Genomic DNA, 12,640 nt, shown 5'->3' on the forward strand with positions numbered 1-12,640 from the left:
TGTTGCTGTCCACTGGGTGCACTGGCCCTGAGTTTTCCTTGGTGGTGCAGGCCAAGGTCAGCCCCCACCTATGTTTTGCCCAGGGCTGTCCTGACTGAGCTATAAAGCAATCTGAGATGGCTGCTACTTGAGCTAGGCTTGGAGACTCCCAGGCAAAGCCAAGCTGTGAATCTAGGCTGGCTGCTGCTAGTGCTGGGCCCGGAGCTCACCGAGGAAGGCTGGTGCTTGTTTGAGAGGACTTAGGAAGTTGTGAAGCCGGAGCCAAGAACCAGCCATTCATGTGGAAAAGCAGCTTGGGTGGGCCCATACACTGGATGGGGTAGAGTCTCTGAGGATCTCCAAGGTGGGTTTAATAGTGTTAGCCAGGTTGATGGAGTCTTAGATACAACACCAGCTTGCTGGCTCTGTAAGGGTAGGGTTTAGGAAAGGAACAATGGTATCTGTTCACCTTGATGCTACTAGACACTTCAGTTTCTCCCTGTATGCCACGAGTGCCTTTCAAGCTATTACCCTAGTGCTGGAGCTCAGAGGGAATGAGTCTGAGTAGTTGAGTCCAGTGTAGGTTCTTCAAGAGGAACTGCTTGGGGCTCCAGCAGTTTCTTCCACCAACTCAATCCCTGATTTTTGTAGCCAGAAGTTGTGAGGACTAATCTTCCAGGTCCTGGAACCCTGGGCTGGGGGGCCTGGTGTGGGGCTGGGACTCCTTGCTCCTCAGATACCCCTTCCAAATTTTTATCCACCACATGTGGATGAGGGAACAGCCCCTTCCGCGTCTGCACCCCTCCTGCCAGTCTGGATGGATGTGGTTTCTTTAATTCCATAGTTGTCAGACTTCCATCCAATTTGATTCCTGAAGGTTCTGAGTGAAGGTTGTTCTATGTTTTAGTTGTAATTTTGATGTGGTTGTGCAAAGAGGTGAGCCACGTCTGCCTACACTGCCATCTTTAAATTGGGTGTTACTCTTTCATTATTGTATATGTTCCAAATTTTGCTCCAAATATGTCAGTGATCCTCCACAATGTTTACTTATTTGATCCAACAAACACAGAACCCAGCAAGGGTAAGATAAGTACTGTGGGTATATTTTTAATAGTAGTCCTTAGAGGTATAATATTAACTACTTATGGTAACAATCTGGAAGGAGAGCTTAGTTTGAGTAGGAATGATTCATGAGCTGGGGCCAGCTCCCATGAGATCAGTGAAATTGTGTTGGTAGTTTGAAATTGGCATGGTAAATGCATGGGTAAATACTCCCCAAGGGAAATTGGCAAACTATAAATTAGAGCCCATTGCCATCCTATCACTGGCCATGAGTTAATGAAGTTGGGTACTAAGTAGATGGGAGTGTATTACACTATTCTTCTTACTATTGTCAATAATTAACATTTTCTACCACAAAAAAGTAGAAAAGAAAACCAGCATTTCTGGGAGCAGAGTGGGGAGCCAGTGGACAGGGTAATTCTCATACTGGTGGTTCCTTTACCCACTTTTTGCAAAGCACTGCCCTAACATATACATCCAGCCAGTAAACACAGTCACTTATTCTGAAACAACCATTGCCACCCACAACTCCCTGCCCCTACAACACTTGTAGGTTTCATATCTCTCTGCTTCTAAAGTACCCACTGCCTAACAGACCCATCACCAATCCAGCCCCAACATCCAAGACTCAGAGAAGGTAGCTGCATTCCAAAGGCTGAGCACTCCTTCCCCATCAGAGCACACAAGAATTCCATGTGTCTACTACACCACACTAAAAGCTCCTAAGGAATATGGATGGGGACTTTCCTGCCTTTTTTTTTTTTTTTTTTAGTACAGACCTTGGCACACATAGACACTAAATATAAATGGACTGAATAAATGATTTCCTATTATTCAGTCTGGAAAGTGACTAAAAGTCATGTCCCCTTTCTGGGACCAATTCACATCTGGGGCCAATTTTAGTCAAAATGTAATAGGAATATAAAACTATTATGGCACTGACTGGTGTTTGTCAATACAGTTCTGACACTTACCACAAAGTAGACATGGTCTAAATAAGACTGACCTTACTTCAGAGTGAGCTGCACTTCAGGGGTTCTCAGGCCACCCACATTTCTAACCAGCTGGCTACAAATTCTGACGTTCCCACAACTCTTCAGGTTAGATTTGCCAGAACAACTCACAGAACTCTGGAAAGCAGTATACTTACAATTACAGTTTTATTATAAAGGGTACAAAGCAGTATTAGTCAAATGAAGAAACGCATAGGGAGAAGTCCTGAATATGCCTTCTCCTCACGGAAACAGGGTGCATCACTCTCCCAGCACATAAATGGGTTTGCTGACCATGATGCTCCACCAAGCTTCAGGGTTCAGTTTTTTCACTGGCGTTTCATTCCACAGACATGACTGACTGAATCGTGGGCTGCATGATTAACCTCAAGCTCCAGTCCAGCTCCTTTATCCAGAGGACAGACCGGATCAAAGTCCCAATCCTCCACATGGTTGGTCTTCTGGTGACCAGGCCCCATCTTGAATCCTCTCATTAACAAAAGTCAGGTGTGATCCATGAGACTCCAAAAACACTCCTACACTTGGGAAATTCTAAGAATTTTAGAAGCTCACTGCCAGGATTCTGGGACACAGGCCAGACACATTCTTTATTGTGCAACAAAAACAAACTGTTAAAACTCCCTAGCCAATTTACAAAAATAAAGAGAAACATTCAAAAAAATACCCAAGACCACTGATGCCCACTCATTCTAGGAGCGCTATATCCCATTCTTATTTATAAGCATCTTATTTTATTTTAGATTTTTATTTATTTATTTATAATGAGAGAGGAAGGGAGGGAGAATAAGAGGGAGAGAAATATTTATTGGTCACCTCTCACACACCCCCAACTACCAGGGACCGAACCTGCAACCCAGGCATGTGCCCTGACAGGGAATCGAACCAGCAACCCGGTGCTCAATCCACTGAGCCACACCAGTCAGGGTTATTAGCATTTTAGATACTAATGATATACTAGATTAACAACATTTAAAAAATTTGGTATGCATTGAAACCAACCATAATCTGAGGATAATCTAATGATCCCTAGAAAAAAACCCTGAAGCATCGCCAACCAGATGGGACTTATCTTCTGTGAGTGAAGAGACCAACCCATTAGTTGAGCATTGGACACTTGGTCTGGTAATGGCAAGACAGATCGATCGCCTGCCCTCCTAATGATCGTGGAGCCACCAAACAAAAAACTTCAATAATCTTTTCCAAAAGAGCCATCAAGAACATGACAAAATGATGTATCTATTTACAGTAAGAAGAAAATCCTCCTCTAATTATAATTTTACTTTTTAAAAGAAATATTGGGCCCAGGCCATGACTGGTGTGGCTCAGTTGGTTGGGTGCTGAAAGTGAAAGGTCACCAGCTTGATTCCTGGTCAGGGCACATGCCTGAGTTGCAGGCTCAGTCCAGTCAGTGCACGTGTGACTCGCAACTGATCGACATTTCTCTCACAGTGATGTTTCTCTCCTTCTCTTTCTCCCTTCCTTCCCCTCTCTCTAAAACTGGATAAACAAATTTTTAAAGATTTCACATTTTTCCCCTATGAAATCTTTTTAAAAAATACTTTGTTTTTATATGAAATCTTTAAAAAAATACTTTGTTTATCCAGTTTTAGAGAGAGGGGAAGGGAGGGAGAAAGAGAAGGAGAGAAACATCAATGTGTGGCTGCATCTGGAGCACCCCTCACTGGGGACCTGGCCTGCAACCCAGGCATGTGCCCTTATTGGGAATAGAACCAGCGACCCTTTGGTTCACGGGTTGGCACTCGATTCACTGAGCCATACCAGCCAGGATGGATAAATAAAATCTTAAAAAAGAAGAAATTGGGCCCTGGACACTGTGGCTCAGTTGGTTAGAACATTGTCCTGTAACGAAAAGGTTGCAGGTTTGACTCCTGGTCAGCGTACATGCCTAGGTTGTGGGTAGACCCTTGACCTGGGTGTGGACGATCCTTGGTCTGATCCCAGTCCAGAAACGTATGGGAGACAACCAATTGATGTTTCTCTCTCGCATCAATGTTTCTCTCTCTCTCCCTCCCCCCCCCCTCTCAAAAAAGCAATGAAAAAAATGTCCTCAAGTGAGGATAAAAATCTTTTTTTAGTATTGGGTACGTTAAAAAAAAAGATGCTTAATTATAACACTGCAAACTGAATAGTAATTCTCCAGCCATTGGTTTATCAAAAAAATCTTTATCCAAATTTCCACATTATTAGTCACTGTCCCCATACATAATATCTTGTGGGTATTATATCTTCAAACTGTTGCTAACAAATTCCAGGCAGATATCAGGGTTTGGACTGAGAAAAACTTAACCTATCTATTTTTAGATTCACTTAAATGGAACTGCAAATGCAAAAGAAATAATATAAGCTAAAAGTTTTAGTTACCAGTCTCTGAACCCTCCTACTTTTTCTTTTTAATTCCAAAGAGCCATACACTAAATTTTATATTAAGCAGGAAAAATTACACAAGAAAACATATTGTGAAAATATAATATACAAAAACAAAAACAGTCCTAGCAGACCACATGTTTTAAGAGACAAAAAAAAGTAGCTGTGCCAACACCTATTTTCATTTCTGGAGCCACATCATCTAAAATTATAACAAAAGAACTCAATGAGCAAAATATTTTCCCTATTATTTTCCTTCAAGTTGCTTTTTATTTGAATAGGAATTCTTGATCCATTATTACTGAGTAAATATTTAATCTTGAAATAATCTCTCATTCTTCGACAGAGCTGTAAACTAAGGTTATTCTGTACCAAAGGCAGTGAAAACAAGCTCCTCATATAGTCTCCAGAATGGGCAAATATGCCCAACCTGTCCTTGCCCAAATATTATGCGCTGATGGCCGCAACTGCATTTGGTCTTTCAAATGAGAACATTTCAAAAGCTGCCTATAGGTTACTGAAGATGCATTAGCAAAGCTCAGTTTCTGTATTAATGCTAGATGGAATCTTTTGTGTTCTGTGAATAAGTGTCCTCTAATTTGTTTTTAATAATCATATTTCCTTAGAAAGCCCACATTTTCTCAGGTTTTTTGAAAATCATTTCTTCCCCAGACCATTCTCATAGACACTTTCAAAAAGGGTAGGAGGGCTATAAGTTTTACTGCCACCCAGCAGTAAAAGCTGGAAGGAAGGAGTGAGGAAGGAAGGGAGGGAAGAGGGAGGACATGTAAGATTTTTTAGCTGCATTACGTAAAGACAAGTAACCCTGAAGAGCAGTAATTCCACCTTCTCACACCCAGGAAGATGACAAGTTCACCCAGGGAAGGCAAGCCCCAGGAGCCTCACCAAAGTCACAGAAGAGTTAATCATGATATGATAAAAACAGGGCTTACGATGATTACCCCTCTCAAAGAGAAAAACGTAGGCATAGGAGAAGCAGTGTGTGATTCATAGTACTGAAGAACTCATTTTTCTAACTGGAGACTGTCTTGCCCTTTTCTATAATAAAAACTACTTGTGAGCAGATCACTGAGGACGTCATTCCTTTTCACAAAATTGAAAATATTTTATTTACTTATTTTTAGAGAGAGAAGAAGGGAGAGAAAAAGAGAGGGAGAGAAACATCAATGTGTGATTGTCTCCACATGCTCCCTCCTGGGGACCTGGCCCACAACCCAGGCATGTGCCCTGACTGGGAAATAAACTAGCAACCCTTTGGTTCGCAGGCCGATGCTCAATCCACTGAGCCACACCAGCCAGGGCCAAAATTGAAAATATTTTAACAATAAGTATCAGAAGCAGAGCTGAAGAAAAAGTAGGAAATCTGCATTCTCAATGAAGTATCTCCATCAAAAAACCAATCCAAGGATAACTATATCACTTAACTGCTGACTGTAATTATCTGGCTATCTCCAGAAACCACAATAAAAATTAGTGATTATTACCATAGCTTCTGGTGTATTTATCATGTTAATGATCTTTTAATTGCTTTCATTTTTTCAAGAAAGTAATAAGTTAATAAGAACAATTGAAAAATTCCAAAAAATAAAATCATCCAAAAATAGATCATCTCTCATCAGATACTGAAGAGTTTTGAGACTTGAAAGAGGGTCCAATAAGCTGCTTTCTTTCATTTCCAGATAAAAGATTTCGTATGGGGTAGTTGATATATTTTTTAAAAGAACCCCCCCGAAAGGTCTAAATTATAAACCTTTTAAAAATGCATTTGCCTCTCTTTCATACATCCACTGCATGCAAATAGGCAATAGACAGATAAGCCAGAAAAATCAATAACCAGTTTCAAAGAGGTAATTTTCCTTTAGCTTAAACATTCACATTTATCACAATCAAGAAGGTAAAAGACAAAACTTTGAATTAAGGGCATAAAGAAGTAAAATCTCAAATTACTCTTTTTCCAAAATCTTTTTTTAAAAAGATTTTATTTATTTAGTTTTAGAGAGAGGGTGTGGGAGGAAGAAAGAGAGGAAGGGAAACATCAGTGTGTTAGAGACACATCAATCAGTAGCTTCTTGCATGCCCCCAACTGGGGATTCAGCCTGCAACCCAGGTATGTGCACTGACTAGGAATTGAACCAGCAACCCTCTGGTTTACTGGTCGGCACTCAGTCTACTGAGCCACACCAGCCAGGACTCAAATTACCCTTTAAATTAAATAACACTTTCCCCCTCTGTTCTAATCCACACACCTTTCTAGGATTTTGCTTCATCAGCTGCCACCTTTCCACCGGCTCCTTTACCTAGGCATGTGAACATGTTAAGGGTGAGTCTATCTTTAAAAAAACAAAAAAATTCCCTAATTAGTACCTCTCCTTTAAGCTACCACCAAGTCCATTCTTCACTTCTTCAAAATGTACTGCCCATTCCTTGTCTGAATCTTTTGCAGCCATCAAACCTCTTCTACCACAACCCCAGTGGAGCCTCTATCTCTGAGAATTACCACTATGTCCAATCACTTCAACAACGGCCTTACTGGACTTGACCTCTCCATTGCTTCCCACACCACTCACCAACCAATCCCTTCCTTAGCTCCCATCTCTGTACTCCCACAGTGTACTCTGTGATAGCAGTCTCCAAAATCAGCTCTTTGGTCATTCATTCACCCATTTACTCAACAAGAGATTTATAAAAATATTTATTCTAATTTTTAAAAAAAATTGACTTTAGAAAGAGGGGTGAAAGAGAGATAGACACATCGATTTATTGCTCCACTTATTTATGCATTCATTGGTTGATTCTTGTGTGTGACCTGACGAGGCATTGAACCCACAACCTTTGCATACCAGGGACGACACTCTAATCAAGAAGAGATTTTTAAGTATCTACTATGGGTCAGGTTAAATGCTAAGCACTGGAGACAAAACAAAGAACAAAGATATAAAAAATAACAAAGAATGAAGATATAACACAAAACTTATAAACTCCATTTTACTCATCTGGGACTGGTTTCTAAAATACTGTTTCATGTAAATAAAAACTGTCATAATTGGTGGTCACCAGATGGGAGAGGGTTTAGGGAGATGGAAGAAAAAATGTGAAAGGGATTAAGTATAGATTGCCCATTATAAAATTAGTTATAGAAGGAAAAATAGTCACGAGGAGGTGAAGTGCAGCACAGGGAATACAGTCAATATTGTAATAATTATGTGTGGTCTCACATTGGTACTAGACTTATCAGGGCGATCACTTTGTAAAGTATATAAATGTCTAATCACTATGTCGTACCCCTAAAACTAATATAATTTTGCTTGTCAACTCTAATTGGAAAATAAAATTAGCCCTAGCAGGTGTGGTTCAGTGGACTGAGTGCCAGCCTGTGAACCAAAGGGTCGCTAGTTCAATTCCCAGTCAGGGCACATGCCTGGGTTGTGGGCCAGGTCCCCAGTGGGGGGCACATAAGAGGGAAGGGACACACTGATGTTTCTTTCCCTCTCTTTCTCCCGTCCTTCCTCTCTGTAAAAAATAAATAAATAAAATATTTTTTAAAAAAGAAAAATTAGCCCTGGCTGGTGTGGCTCAGTGGATTGAGCGCCAGCCTGCAAACCGAAGGGTCGCTGGTTCGATTCCCGGTCAAGGCACATGCCTGGGTTGCAGGCCAGGTCCCCGGTGAAGGGTATGTGAGAGGCAACCACACATTGATGTTTCTGTCCCTCTCTCTCCCTTCCCCTCTCTGTCTAAAAATAAATAATTAATTAATTAACCCCCCCAAAAGAAAAATTAAAAAAAAGAGAGACCAGAAAAAAATTGGTTGCAAAGCCGATTACAGCTTTGTGATTTATAGATATGACAGTGACACAAACGTAGGAGTCTATCCTGAAATAAAGCTTTTAAAAACACATTCCTGAGAGCTTGTTGCCACTCTCACCATTTTAAAGATAAGTAAATCTGAAATCAAATAGGTTTAACAATTTGTCTTAGAGCACGAAGTAAATCTGTGGCAGAGATTTGGGAAACAACAGTTTCTTATTTCCAGGGTTAAGGCAAAACCCCATAACTTAATGTGCAATAAGTTAAAGGAAACATGGAAGAGCAATTTCACTCGTAGCGGGAATAAACTTAGGGAAGCTGTCCAGAACACTTAAGTTTACCACAGCAATGACCAATAAAACTGGCCAGCATACTTAATGTGACTTTGACTCAGAAATAGTTTTCTTTCTTTCTTTCTTTGCAGCATGATCTAACAACACTAAGTCTCTAACTTTGCCTCTCAAATGTTTTCATTGTTTTGTTAAACTCTGGCTGTTTAAAAGTAGGATAATGCTATTGTTAAATTGACAAAGCCTACCTTGGAATTGCTTTTTGACAACCTTGCTTAAATCAGATGTAGATACTGTTACTTGTCTTCTCTCCTGCACTCAGTGTGCTAAACAAGGCAGTTAGTGTTTACCCTCACCAAGTTTGATCCGATCGTTTTAGCCAAATTAAAAAGTATTCATGGCCCTGGCTGGTGAGGCTCAGTGGATTGAGCACCAGCCTGTAAACCGAAAGGTTGCGAGTTCAATTCCAAGTCAGGGTGCAAGTCTGGGTTGCAAGCCAATATTTCTCTCCCTCTTTAAAAATACAAGCCCCGGCTGGCGTGGCTCAGTAGATTGAGCGCTGGCCTGTGAACCAAAGGGTCGCCAGTTTGATTCCCAGTGAGGGCACATACCTGGGTTGCAGGCCAGGACCCCAGTGGGGGGCATGGGAGAGGCAACCACACACTGAGGTTTTCTCTCCCTCTCTTTCCCCCTTCTCCTCTGTCTAAAAATAAGTTTTAAAAAATTATACAATAAATAAATAAAATCTTTTTAAAAATCTGTACCTGTATTCCCAGGCTCCATATTTTAAGAAATGCATACTCAAGTATGCAGCTGTGAAATGACTGGGATTTCCTTTAAAAATACTTCCGCAAAGGTAAAAGAGAAAGAGAGAGAAAGAAAGAGAAAAAAAGAGAGGAAGGAAACACTTTTTGCAAATATCTAAACTGTTGAATGTGGGTGATGGCATCTGGAGGTTTCGTCTTTCCTCTCTACTTTGCTATACTTAAAGTTTTTCCCAGTAACTTTTCATAAAGTGAATGATTCCCAAGCTTAGTTGCCGTCCTGTTATTAAACAGGAGTCAATGGATGTTTGTGTTCTCGTCTTGGGAACGAAACCGGGCGAAGTGTCTCCAGCAGAGGCGAGGGCTCCTCCCGCCAGGCGGTCGCGGGTTCCGCGCTACCACGCGGGCCGAAAGCGTGCATGTTTCCTAGGAGGCTGAATCTGACAACTCACTCCGTGCGCGCCAGGGCTCGGGGCACCGCGGAACTCAATTTGGAAGAGTCGCACACGGGGCTCCCGCCAGCGGCTCCGGGAACCCCGACAGACTCCGCTCCAGACCTCCAAGGTCTCTACCCAGGGTGGTCCGCATGGCCCCCGCAGCCCCTTCTAGCCCTCTCGAGCCCGCCTGCCAGGCTCCTTCCGTCCCCCTACCGCGAACCTCCGCCCAGCCCCGCCACCTACCGTCCAAGTCCTCGTCCTCATCGGTCTCACTCTCTGCGTTCGCATCGGCAACAAGGCCAGGGCCGAGCTCTAGATCCTGGGAGAACGAAGGAGGGGTGGCGGGCGGGCTGGAGGCTAGGGCGCGGGCCTCGCGCAGGCGGGTGAAGTAGTCTACCGCGAAGTCGACGAGGTCGCGCGGCCGCTGCCGTAGCACCTCCACCGTGTAGCCCTGCAGCAGCTCCGTGAGCCCCGGCGGGATCCGGATGTGGCTCATGCCGGCGGCGGCCGCGAGGGCAGGCTGGTCCCGGCCGCCTGCGGCCACTGCCTCCGCTCTCCCTCACGCCCGGCCTCACGCCCGCGGCCCGCGACGTCTCCTCACGCGCGACCGCGGTTGGGCCTTCCTCGCGCCGTGCCACCCTTTGGCCGGCTATGCGTTTCCGGGCCACAGGACCCTACGCTGCTTGTACTGCCGGCCTGGTGCCGCCGCCGCTCTCCTGGGCAGCCGCCGCCGCCGCCGCCGCCGCCGCTGCCGCGGGGACCGACCAGCCGGCTGGCGGGACGGGCGGGGCAGGAGCCCGGGTTGTGACGCACGCGGCTACGGGCATGCGCGCCCCCGCCAAGCGCCAGCCTTCAGTGCGCGTGCGCCGTAGGGCAGCGCGCCCTGGCCAGTCTGGGCTTGAGTCGCTGAACGGAGTCGTTAGCGCCTTTGACCTAGTCTTAAAGACCTTTTATTTATTCTTTCAACATGCACCCAGAGCCTCCTTTTGCCAGCATTTACTAGGTGCCAGGGATACAGCCTAGGGGACGTTACCACATCAGTGTGGCTCTGGCTGTGGCAGAGAACTAGTGGACCCACTTTAGGGGGTGACATTCAAGTTGACTTCCAAGCCTCGACAGGATCCAACTTAGGATCTGTAGGAAGGCCATCTGAGCATAGTGCAGAGTGAGAGCAAAGGCCTGGAAGAGTCGGGACCACCCTGGCCGGCAGGGGAATGGTGGAACGTCCACAGGACGCTCAGGCAGGTCTGTGAGATGTCAAACGGGGAAGGCTTTGTACATAGTAGGAGTTCCAATGACACAGTAATTTGGGAGCCACAGGCACACAAGCCTGAAAGGCCACATGTGTACCTCGAGAAACGGGAATAAGGCCATTGCAGGAATGACCTCTGTGCCTTTTCTTTTCCTCGAGTACTCCCACCAGGGTTCCCAGGACTAGGTCTGCATGTGCCTTTCTCCCCACACTCCACCCTGGGTCCTGTGCTTGATGGTGTTGAGCAGACCACAAAGCAATGTTATCCTTTGCCCCTGGGGAAGGGACATAGGCAAACTGGAAGGGCCAGTCTATTTCCCAAGTTGTACCCTTTTACCCACACCAGATTGGAAGTGAATAGGAAAAGGCGAAGACCTTCCTGGGATGTCCATGCCACAGCCCAGGCATGGACCAAAGGCCCACTGGACATAGGACAGAGTCCTCCCTCTCTTTGCTGGGTCCCACCAGAAAGAGACTAGCTGTATGTAGTCTAGGGAACCTGAAAGGCATTTAATTTGGGTTGCTTAAGTTCCCCCTGGTAATTACCCGGTATTAATTAAAATCCTCACTAGGACCTCTCATATTCGCTTGGCACATAGCCAGAAGCTCAGTGCTGCAGGTGCGGAAGCCACCCAAGCTCTAGGCCAGTCAGGCCTGTGATTCCAAACAGCAGTGTCTCCCAAGCCAGGTTCCTTGACCCCTGAAAGGAGTCTTGGACCACCAACTTTGTGAGGGGAGGGGTAGTGTCCAACTTATTGCTTGCTGGGACCTTAAAGAAGGTATACTGGATGAATGAGTGAGTGATAAATTTCCACACAGCAAGCAGGGCCAATTAAACTGCTCTCCTGACCTCATGGTCTCAGAATTAGGATTCTTTGCTTCAAAGCTGTGCTTCTGATCTCACAATATAAAGACTTCACTAAGGACAGGCAGTGAGGCCTGGAGGGGCATAGTTTCTCAACTCTCCTCTGGTGTTTGGGTGGACCAACCTTTCCAAGCTTTCCAGGAGTCAGCCCACACCCAGGAAACCTGGGTGTGACTCCCATTGCACTGCCACACCTAAGGATCTGCCCCCACTTCAAACAATCCTACAGCCAACCCTTTGGAAGGGCAAAATCAGAACTCCACTCCCTGGTTTGCCTGTTTGTCAGGTTTATATATTTGAAAGGGGGACAGGCACTGGTACAGGTAGGACTCTGGACTCAATTACAAGATAGAGTAGAGGGAGGCTAGCTACTCCAGGGCTGATGAGCTGGGTGTGGTGGGTTCTGCCATTTGCTCTAAGGAACACCCATTAGACTCTGTTACAAGCAGGCTAGCTTGCCTGGCTTGTTCTCATATGCCCTGCAGCTTGGTCAGCCAGCCAGCCAGCAAACATGGCATTCAAAGGCATCCTTGGACCCGGAGGGAATAAGGCTCCTTACCTGTCTCCACAGACTAGCCTCAGAGTAAGCAGAGACAGCCAGCTCCCAGGCCCAACTGGAGAGCCACAGTCCTGCATGCTGCCCAGAGCAGAGAGAAAGCAGAAAAGGGAGCCCTCTGGGATCACCTGGTCCTGGGGACTTGCCAGTGACTACTGGGACTCTGTGTGTCACCCCTGGCCTAACTCACAGGCCAGTTGCCTGGGGTTTGA

General features: G+C 45.0%; 1 protein-coding gene across 2 annotated transcripts in view; it reads right to left on the reverse strand.

Moving 5' to 3' along the window:
- The window catches only part of PRKAR2A (protein kinase cAMP-dependent type II regulatory subunit alpha), a 43,565-nt gene extending 33,014 nt beyond the window's left edge, over positions 1–10,551 (reverse strand). The window contains exon 1 of one of the 2 annotated variants that reach the window (XM_045199783.2): positions 9,999–10,551. In XM_045199783.2, coding sequence (XP_045055718.1) covers positions 9,999–10,251 — 253 coding nt within the window. In that variant the 5' untranslated portion in view covers positions 10,252–10,551. The remainder of the gene's footprint in view (positions 1–9,998) is intronic. The other variant, XM_024565769.3, reaches the window with a different exon arrangement.
- Between the last annotated feature and the right edge of the window lie 2,089 nt (positions 10,552–12,640).

The sequence above is a fragment of the Desmodus rotundus genome, chromosome 8 (assembly GCF_022682495.2).
Source record: "Desmodus rotundus isolate HL8 chromosome 8, HLdesRot8A.1, whole genome shotgun sequence".
Classification (NCBI taxonomy): domain Eukaryota; kingdom Metazoa; phylum Chordata; class Mammalia; order Chiroptera; family Phyllostomidae; genus Desmodus; species Desmodus rotundus.